Source organism: Camelus ferus, chromosome 6, assembly GCF_009834535.1.
Source record: "Camelus ferus isolate YT-003-E chromosome 6, BCGSAC_Cfer_1.0, whole genome shotgun sequence".
NCBI lineage: Eukaryota > Metazoa > Chordata > Mammalia > Artiodactyla > Camelidae > Camelus > Camelus ferus.
The window spans coordinates 15,172,611-15,182,594 of record NC_045701.1 but is presented as its reverse complement, the minus strand read 5'-3'; the positions used below and the strand labels follow the sequence as shown (position 1 = coordinate 15,182,594).

Sequence of the window (9,984 nt, the reverse complement as noted above, 5' to 3'; positions counted from 1 at the left end):
GGGCGGTCTCGGGCAGCGCAGAGACGGCTAAATGGGAAAAGGAGACCTTGGCGGACGCAGTGTAAAGAAGTGGGGCGGGACTGGCTACCTCAAGAACGCCCAGAGACGCACGGGTTGCCCGGGTTGCCGGCGAAACCGGGAGTGTCCCGCCCTCCTACGGCTCCACAGGCGGTCAACATCCGCGCAGGCGCGGCGGGTGGCCTTTCTCTCGCGGACTCTCGCGCCCCCCCGCGGCGTCTCTCGAGAAAGACACTGTGCTTGTCCGTGCGGGGCGCGAATAAAGATTTCTTCTTCAAACAAACAGGAAGTGCTTACGGTGGCCGGGCGGGCGGCAGGGCAGGGGCTGGGCATGAGGCCGAGCGGCGACCGGCGCGCGGGCGGTGGCGGCGGCGGCGATGAGCGACATTGTGGAGAAGACGCTGACGGCACTGCCGGGACTCTTCCTGCAGAACCAGTCAACTGGTGGGCCCGGGGCTGCCAAGGCGTCCTTCTCCTCACGGCTGGGCGGTCTCGTCCGCGGCATCACCGCGCTCACCTCCAAGCACGTAGGTGCCCGTCGGGCCGGAAGGTCAGGAGCGCCTCCCGCGCTGGGAGGCCCGGGTCCCGCGACTAGCCTCCGGGATCGACCCTCCGACGGGGTTCAGAGACCGCGTGTAGTGCCTGTCGGTCCTGGTGTCTGTCCGGAAGTATCACTTTCTAGCCCGGACTGACAACTGGGAGGCCAGGTTTCCACGGTTGGCCCTGACACTGACTCATTATTATCTGGCCCAGATCTCTTTAATCTTTGAGTCTCCCTGTGCTTCTTGAACGTTGAGGTGGAAAAGTACCAATATGTATTTAATAGGTTGCTTCGAGGATTAGATGACACATCAACCGTGTAAAAATACCAAGTGCCATGGAAATGACAACATTATTGTTCTAAAAAGTTTCTTTCCCACTGAGGTTCTTTCTCCCAGCTCTATCAACTGCTAGATGTCACACACCAGAACAGACCCTGCCGTCTGTACCTGTTGTTAAATACGTTTGGGGAGCTTGAGGTTCTTAGATAAGACTAACGGGTTGGACAAAGAAAAAGCGTAATTCTCCCCAAATGTAATACTTGCTGAGTAAGTCTCTGCCTCAGATGGGCTTTGAAAACAAGAAATTATAATGGAAGTTATTAAGTTCCCACAGACATTTGGTAGTTGTACAGGTGATGTAAGATAATGATTCAAAGTTTCAAGAATTTTGTATCTTAAAGATCATGTGGTATGTATAATTTGTTCGAAAGATATTTATCGAAGAGGCTTTGTGTTAGACACTGAGGGACTAGAGTAAAACACATTTCCTTTTGCCAAAGAATTGGTCAGTCATAATGGATTTAAGACAAGTATAAGAAATACACAATGAAATATGTCTTAGGAGGGAAAAAAAGACAAAAGGAGGAGGTTTTTCCTTCAAAGTGCTCTGAGGGTTTAAAATGTTCTTTTTAAACTGAAATAAGATGATGCTGTACTAGAGAGGGTCTGCTTCACATCAGAAGTCATAATTTGTGGATTTAATATTGTTTGTCTTTTTGTCATTTAATTTTTATGAGGTGCTGAATGAAATAGTTTATTTTTGGTTTTAAATTGCAGTTTGAAACTGTATATAAGATATCTAAATGTGGCAGTACTTCACTGGTAGTTCTTGGTTAGCTACTAATGGACACTAATGGACATAATTCAGTGTGTGATTTAAAGATAGCATTATACTGGCCAAATTTGGGGCCAATTTTCAAGTGCTTAAGGAGGTGAAATGCAATGCAGATAGTGGAAGTGACCATATTGGTGAATTTATTGTGTATGTAAGAGAGAGAGAGATGGGAAGTGAGGGAAAGGGTGTGAGGAATAAGGAGAAAAGGATAGGGGAGAAGAATATAATTTAAGGGGAAAAGGTTTCTGTTTCTGCCCTCTTACCCTGTTTCTCTATTCCATGAAGAAGGAGAAGGTGTGAGAACCTTATCCTGGGCCACTACATTAAGAATTTCTTTTCTGCTTTCTCTCCACCATTAACTTAAAAAAAGAAAAAGCCAAACATATTTTCTGCTAAGCTGTCCTTAGGGGACAGTAACTAAGTGAAGAAAAGAGGAATGGTGGGCTATCCTGGAAATATTTATTCTTTCCAGGAATGATTCTGAGGGTTGGAGACATGATCTTTAGGCACCTCGTAAGTGCATAGTTTTTATAACTCTCCTTTAAAATAATTTCTTTTTTTATTGAAAATACTATATTTTTCCCTTTGAGAAATACGGTTAACAGTTTAAAAAGACAGTTATTCATGCATTTAAATATTTTCACTTTTTCAGGAGGAAGAGAAATTAATCCAGCAGGAACTGAATAATCTGAAAGCAACTGTTTCTGCTCCTACTACAACTCTGGTAAGTTTGTGTAGTCTGTGCCAGCACATTTTGAATTTGAAATCTGGTCCACTATGGATTCAGTAGTGGCATTAATTGGTCAGTTGTTTAAATATAATTTATCACAGTCAAAATCAGTTATGGATGGTAACAAGTGAGACAAATTAACTTTAGGCTTTTATTGACTGGCTGCAGTAAACGAGGCCGTGCTTGACTGATGTCAGTTCAGTGCCAACATGATGATAGTTACATAAATGTGGCAATACTATGGGACCCAAGTGCCCATCTTATTGTTTTAATGTTGTGCAGTGGAAGAAGCTTAGGATAAATCATTTAAAATAGTATTTTCAGACCTGAATTGATATATTGTAGATCTTTCATTTTATTGTTATGTATCTTGGAGTATAGGTTGGCTGACAAGGTGGAGAAAATGATTTTCTGGCTGTAAAACTGGGTATATTGCACAACAGCTAAATCAAGATTTAATTTTTAAAAAACTTAGTTCCATATAATTTGATTTTCAAACAGCATTTAGCAACTATTTAAGCAGTGGCCACTGTGGAACTGTCCCTCTATAGTTAGATTAAGGCCATTTTTTTTTCTTTTAATTTTCCTGTAGTTTCAGATAATGAGATTTTTCCAAACAACATTTATTCAGCAAATATTTAGTGAGTGCCTCTCTGTGTAAGTTGCTGTGGAATGTTCTCCCAATAAAAATATCGGGGTGTTTATTTTGCATAAGAACATGATCATGTCTGTGAATAACACTTGTAAAGTCTGAGAGAATGTATATACTTCCTTTTATGGTCATGATAATGTGTGGACAAATGAAACTCAAAACATAGTCAGTATGATAGATCTGTGTATATATATGTGTGTGTGTGTGTGTGTGTGTAAAGATATGTATATGGTTTTTTGTGTATGCATAAAATCATTGTGTTGTGATACTTGATAGAAATGTTAAGTAGAAGTGGTTTCTCTCTTTTTATTTGGCTTGATTTCAATTTTCTGTAATTAGTATTAGTAAATAAAGTTTTTCTTGCTACCATGCATTAACCTGGTGTTGGCAGAACTAAGATAAGTAGGTAGAAGTTAGGGAGCCAGAGTTTGAAGGAAGATTTTATAATAATTATGGCCATCCAACTCTGAGCATATTTTACAGAACAGGCTGTAAGTTGGTCAGGTAGAGGCTGGATGACAATTTGTTAGAGCAATTGCAAAAGAATTCCTGCATTGGGGAAATACACTTTTTTCTCCAAAAATAAGAGAATAATAATGTATGCAATAGAATTTTACTTAAAGTTCATAATGACTTTTAAAAAACTAAGAGATAAAATATTACAAAATCAGGGTTAATACTTAATGGCTTAAATGAACACTTTCACTCCTCACTGATGCAGAAGCCTTTGAAGAGGGGCTTCCGGTATCTTTTAAGCTTATTTTTTCAGTATGTAGTAGTTTTAATCAGTGAGCTAATGAATTAACTTTTATTACTTTAAATACAAGTGACCTGAATTAAATCTTATTCCCTTAAGATTTTATTATGGTTTCTTTTTAAAGTTACTTCATTTTTACATGTATGTATATATATATATATACACACACACATTTATCAAATATTAAATGTTATCCTTAATTTAAAATGTTTTATTTTAGCATTTCCTAAGCATTTTGTGATTAAGTAACTTTGTAATATATTAACTAATTTTTAAATATAAAAATAGTCAACTTTTCTGATTTAGAAACACTTGTATTTTTTATTTTTAATTATAAGTTGTATAAATATTGAGAATGTAAGATTTTCATACGAATAAAGCAATTTTATAGACTCTCCTAAAGCAACTTATTAGCTTGAATTGTAAATATTGAAAGAACTAGTTAAATTAAATAATTGGAATGGCTATACTATTAATGAAATCATAATAATTGGGAGAGTTGTTGAATGCTTATAAAACAAACTATTGCCTATTATATACAGCATAATAATTCTGAAGAAACTCCAGGTGCAGTTTGATCTTTAAACGTGAAAAATATTTTTGTTACAGAAATTATTGCCAACTTGTCGAAGTTCTATAGATGTTTTCATTTGACAAAATATATTAAAATGATGTGCTACATCCTAAAAGCCAGGTCAGATTACCATGGATGAAATTTTGTGAGGACCACGTGTCTCACATTATAACTAAATTTTACATGAGGGAAGCCTAGAATTAAAGATAGCTACAGTTGATTTATTTTCTACAGTTGCCACTAACAAAATATTGAAATAATTTTACTAAAATGAGTATTATTGTTAGTTAAATTTGGGAGTAGCTTTTATTTATAAAATCTGACTTTGGGTGATTAATTTATGATATATATGATATCTCTTCAGTGTCAGGATTCCCCTGATAAATGATTACAACATAATAAAAAAATTAAAGCATTCTAATTATTTGTACAGTTACTGGATATTTTGCTTTTCAGAAAATGATGAAGGAATGTATGGTGAGACTTATTTATTGTGAAATGCTTGGATATGATGCTTCCTTTGGCTATATACATGCAATTAAGTTGGCACAACAAGGGAACCTTTTAGAAAAAAGAGTAGGTATGTATGTATTTAAGACTTTTATACTTAATGTTGTCCTTAAAGTTCTGGCTCTTACATAAAATGAATGATGTAGATATGTAGTATGTTTTCAGAACACTGCCTTGTAAATTCCAAAGCTTTATAAGATAACACTTCAAAAACTCACTGTCTATAAGTGAAATCAGTTTTCCTGATTCATAGCATTTTGGAGAAGATGGAAAGTTACTTGTTCTTGTGATGGTGGTTAGATGACTTTATATATTTGTTAAAACTTATTGAACTATACACTTAAAAGGGTGATTTTCTTATTTGTAATTATACCCCAATAAAGCTGATTTTAAAGTCTGTCTAGTCTCATCAGTTTAATAATCAGAAATGTTTTTTTTTAATAGAATAAAACTGAAATTGACTTGAGTAATTTAAAATATACTGTTCTCAGTTTCACAGATGTTAGCTATGAAGATTAAAGGTATTTTTTAAAATTTTATAATCAACCTTCAGGGCTATTAGGAAAAAAATTCTTTCAAGGACTTAAATCTTGTGTTCATAGTTTCAGCTTTATATCAGAAAGTTTAAGAAGGAAGCAGTTTAGAATAATAGGAGTAGAACATGTTATTTATTCTAAGAAGTTCATAGTGTCATGTTAGGAACCAGCATTCCTCTTAAGTTACAATGACCTGTGCTGTTAGATGTTGGTGGGGTTGGGAGATGTCTTGGTAAAGATTTTGAGACTTTTTGTGCACAGTATTCCACTTGTTGAGCTTCACTCCACCCAAAATACTCTTCTATCTTTTATTTTTTTAACTTCTTTTTAATTGAGTTATAGTCATTTTACAATGTTGTGTCAAATTCCAGTGTAGAGCACAATTTTTTAGTTATACATGAACATACATATATTTATGGTCACATTTTTTTCACTGTGAGCCACCACAATATCTTGTATATATTTCCCTGTGCTATACAGTATAATCTTGTTTATCTATTCTGCATATGCCTGTCAGTATCTACAATTTTGAAATCCCAGTCTTTCCCTTCCCACCCCCCATTTTTTGGGGGGGGTAGGTAATTAGGTTTATTTATTTAATGGAAGTACTGGGGATTGAACCCAGGACCTCATGCATGCTAGGCACATACTGTACCACTGAGCTATACCCTCCACCCCTGTATCTTTTATTTGTTGTATTCTTCCTTCCAAGTGGAATGTCCCGTGGCATCCCGTCTCTCCCTTTCCGTATTCCAAACCAAGTTTTAACTCTTCTGTCATCACTCATTTGGATCCTACCATCTGTTATCTTTTCACGTCTTTTTCCAAACTAATTCTAAGATCCCTAATGTGGGAAATTTTGAAAACAATTGATAGTACTTTGTGCAACTGTTGCTATATTGTGCTTCTTCGACTTTAATGTAATTTTTCATTTTCATTTAAACTTCATTTTTAAAGTATGTAAAAATTACATGTGTTACATGGTTCAGAAGTTAAGACCTGGTAGAAAGGTACAATCAGAGAAGTCTTACTTTCATCTCTAGCCCCTCTACCAGGTTTGCCCCTACCCCCATGGATACCTGTCTTGATTAGTTTCTGATTAATCTTTCCACTGTTTCTTTTTGAAAAGACAAGCAAATGCATGGGTGTGCACTCATATCCTCTTTCTTACGCAAAACAGAGTGTGTGATAGAGATTATTCTACACCTTGTTTTGACATCTTTATATTTCTGTACAGTTTTCATTGGGTGGTTGGGTATACCATGGTATTTTCAGCCAGGTCCCTATTTCTGGGCATATGGGTTGTTTTTACTTTTTGCTCTCATAAATAATGTTGCAGTGAATGACCTTGTACATGTGTTTTTCATAGTTATAGTAGCTGAGTCATTTTTATTAAGATTCCTGACCTTCCTTAGGAAGATAATTTATTGCCACGTAGAGAGAGGTATATCTCTGTGTATCAGATATTCTTCATGTGTGCAAACTAGTGGAAGTTTTTTTTTAAACCTTTTATCTTTAGTCTGGTACTATGGCCTCACCTACTCTCCTGAGATTCCTAAGGCTAGCTTTGGTACTTTCTTTGATGGATAATGCCTTCTTATTTTGTACATGAATATTGTTAAGTAAATACATTTCAGTATTCATTAAGTCAGGCATTATGTTAGGTACTTTAATCTTGAGAGATGGTATTTCATTTTACAGAGGAGAAAACTGAGGCTCAGAAAGGTCAGGTCACTTGTCTAAGGTCATAGAGCTACTAAATGGTGGAGCTAGACTACAAACCAGTTTCTATGAGTCAAAGCATGTATTCTTATCCAATATCTCACTCTTAGTCATATCAAATGTACTCTGTATTCATAATTGTTATTCTTTGTTTTTAAAATAACCTTTTTCTTTTTTTGAGTCACAGAATATCTTTTCCCCTGTTTCCCTAGTGTCAAAAGTTTCCCTGATTGTCAAAACAGGATATTCTTTGTAACAGATAGAATTGAAGTTTCATTGAGATGGCCCTTGGATTAGTTTGTTGATCTTCTTGTATCTTGGTATTGGTGACTTGAATGTGAGTGATATCTTAGCTGAACAGATGTAATCTGTTCTCAGCAATCTGTTAACACCTAATTCCTGCTTTAAATGTTCTCTAGGGTGTTTCTCTTCTCTTTCTTGGCCTTAGTTTGTTCTTTTTTTCTCTCTAGTGATGGTGGGCATAATAGCTCTGCTCTTCTCACATTCCATGAAGATGTTTCAGGGGGTCATGCTGCTATTCCTTGGTTATGAGAATAGGATGTTTCTGGCAGTTTTCCTATCTTCCCCAACAGACACAGAAATTATGGATGTTAGGTAATGATGGGGATAGTTAACATTTAGAATCTCTAATAAAAGGGCTGGTAGAATTGAGAAGAATGAAAAACAATGAGAATGGGAGTCAGGGAATAGGGTCTCAACATACACTGTGTAGACAGACAGTATTACAGCGTAGAGGTCCCCTCATAGAGGTTAAGAACATGAACTAGCTCCTACTGCCTGGATTGGTGGAGTAGCCATAGACCTCAGGCAGCTAGCCCTTTCGGGCCTCATTATTATATTGGGGATAATAATAATACCTACCTCATAGAGCTGTTGTGAGGATTAAGTGAGGTGAGACTTGCAACATTTTTGACCCATAAGACCTGTCTAACAAATATTATCAATATGAGGGGTGACAGAAAAATGACAGGGGGCATCTGTATATTCCATGTGCATGGTATTTGTCACTGTATTAATGTACTTCCTCAATTTTAAGTTATACTTTTTAATGTTTTGATATTAAAATTAAAGTGCTAAAGTCAGTGAGTACATTTAATGTGGTAGACAGTGTTTCTTTCCTCAACAATTATTATTTATTCAATAGTGTATCTTTAAATTGAGAAAATAAGAATTGTTTATTGCCTAATACATGATTTACATCATATGGATTGGTGTTAGGTAGCTCATTCAATAATACAAATAGCTAGTAACTCATTGATTTTTTTTTGTTTGTTTGTTTTTGTGGTTTTTTTGGGAGGGTAATTAGGTTTATTTATTTAGTTAGTTATTTTAATGGAGATACTGGGGATTGAACCCAGGACCTCGAGCATGCTAAGCATGTACTCTAACCATTGAGCTCTACCCTCCCCGCTAGTCACTCTGTTTATTAACTACAGTAGCTATTAGTTTTTAATAATTGTTTTGCTGCAAGACAGAGAATTTTGATTGATTGCAGAGAGATTTACACAGAAAACAGAAGGCAGATATTTCAAATGTCACCTAGCTTCTTTTCCACTTCAGGTATATCCTGTGAAATACATATTTTCAGGATGAAGAATACCTGAAATCTAATTTACTAAAATTTTTGAACTTTATGTTTTGCTCTGTGTTTTTATATTTATCTGTAACTGGTATTTTTGGCACTTAAATTTTGGAGTATATTATTGTCTTAACTTCTTGGGAAAAGCTAATTTTGGGGAGGTAATAATAAGACTTTTCCTCTCAAATTTTATAGGTTATTTAGCTGTTTCTTTATTTCTACATGAAAATCATGAGCTGTTGCTTCTCCTTGTGAATACAGTTGTAAAGGTATGTATTATATATTGGCTAATATGACATCTTAAATTATCCCTTCAGGCATCTGACATTTCTCTTCAATCAAATTGAATTAGGTATTTTTGCAAAAAGGTAGGCTTACAGAATGGGCTTAGAAAGATCTTTTATTTGGATCAGTTTCTTCATCTGTAAGATTAGGATAAATAATAGAACTTAGCCAAGTTGTGAGGGTTAAATGAAACACTACAGAGAGTAGTAGTTGCTACTGCTACTGTTATTATTGTTTCATTTTAAAAAAGGCAGAATTAAGAGTTATAACTCAGATATCCAGACTTTTAGTTAGATTCACTTTCCATGCTGCTGTTTTTTTCTCTAGGATCTGTTCTAAAGGGATATAACCTGAATAATTAAAGTCTTTTAAATTCTAGGAATCATTTTAAAGGCAAACAGTATAATTAGGTAATTGAAATGTACAGATAATAATAAACAAGTTAATTCACATTCACAATATCTTTTCCTGTTAAATTTTAAACAAAATTGGTACTGAGGTACAATTGAATTGTTGAGCTTTTTCATGTTTATCTTGTGTCAGTTTTTTCATATGCTTGTGTGTGTGTGTGTGTGTGTGTGTGTGTGTGTGTAAGTGTAATACTTTCTGAATTTTAAGTCATATACTCTGTTAAGGTTACTAGTAGCATACATTTTTCCAAACTTTCAAAAATACATTTTCAGTTTATATTAGAATTGTTTATAAACTGCATGTATAAGTATATATGAGTGCATGCATTTTATTGTATGCATGAGAATTACTTCCTTTTAAACTTTGACTTATATTATTAACAAGGAAAATTCATTTTTTGTTAGTTTAGAAAAGTTTTAAAGGCTATAATAAAGGAAACTACTTTGGTCAGTGTCAGAATAGAAATACCGTTTCCTTTGGATCGGTTGCTTTTGGGCTGTATTTATCTGTTGACTCTATTAAGGCAAATGGAC

General features: G+C 35.4%; 1 protein-coding gene across 2 annotated transcripts in view; it reads left to right on the top strand.

The window, feature by feature from the left end:
* The first annotated feature begins 303 nt into the window (after positions 1–303).
* Positions 304–9,984, top strand: part of AP4E1 (adaptor related protein complex 4 subunit epsilon 1) — a 54,742-nt gene continuing 45,061 nt past the window's right edge. The window contains exons 1-4 of one of the 2 annotated variants that reach the window (XM_032481204.1): positions 304–568; positions 2,327–2,398; positions 4,844–4,967; positions 8,951–9,024. In XM_032481204.1, the coding sequence (XP_032337095.1) occupies positions 350–568; positions 2,327–2,398; positions 4,844–4,967; positions 8,951–9,024 (489 nt within the window). In that variant the 5' untranslated portion in view covers positions 304–349. The remainder of the gene's footprint in view (positions 569–2,326; positions 2,399–4,843; positions 4,968–8,950; positions 9,025–9,984) is intronic. The other variant, XM_006181311.3, reaches the window with a different exon arrangement.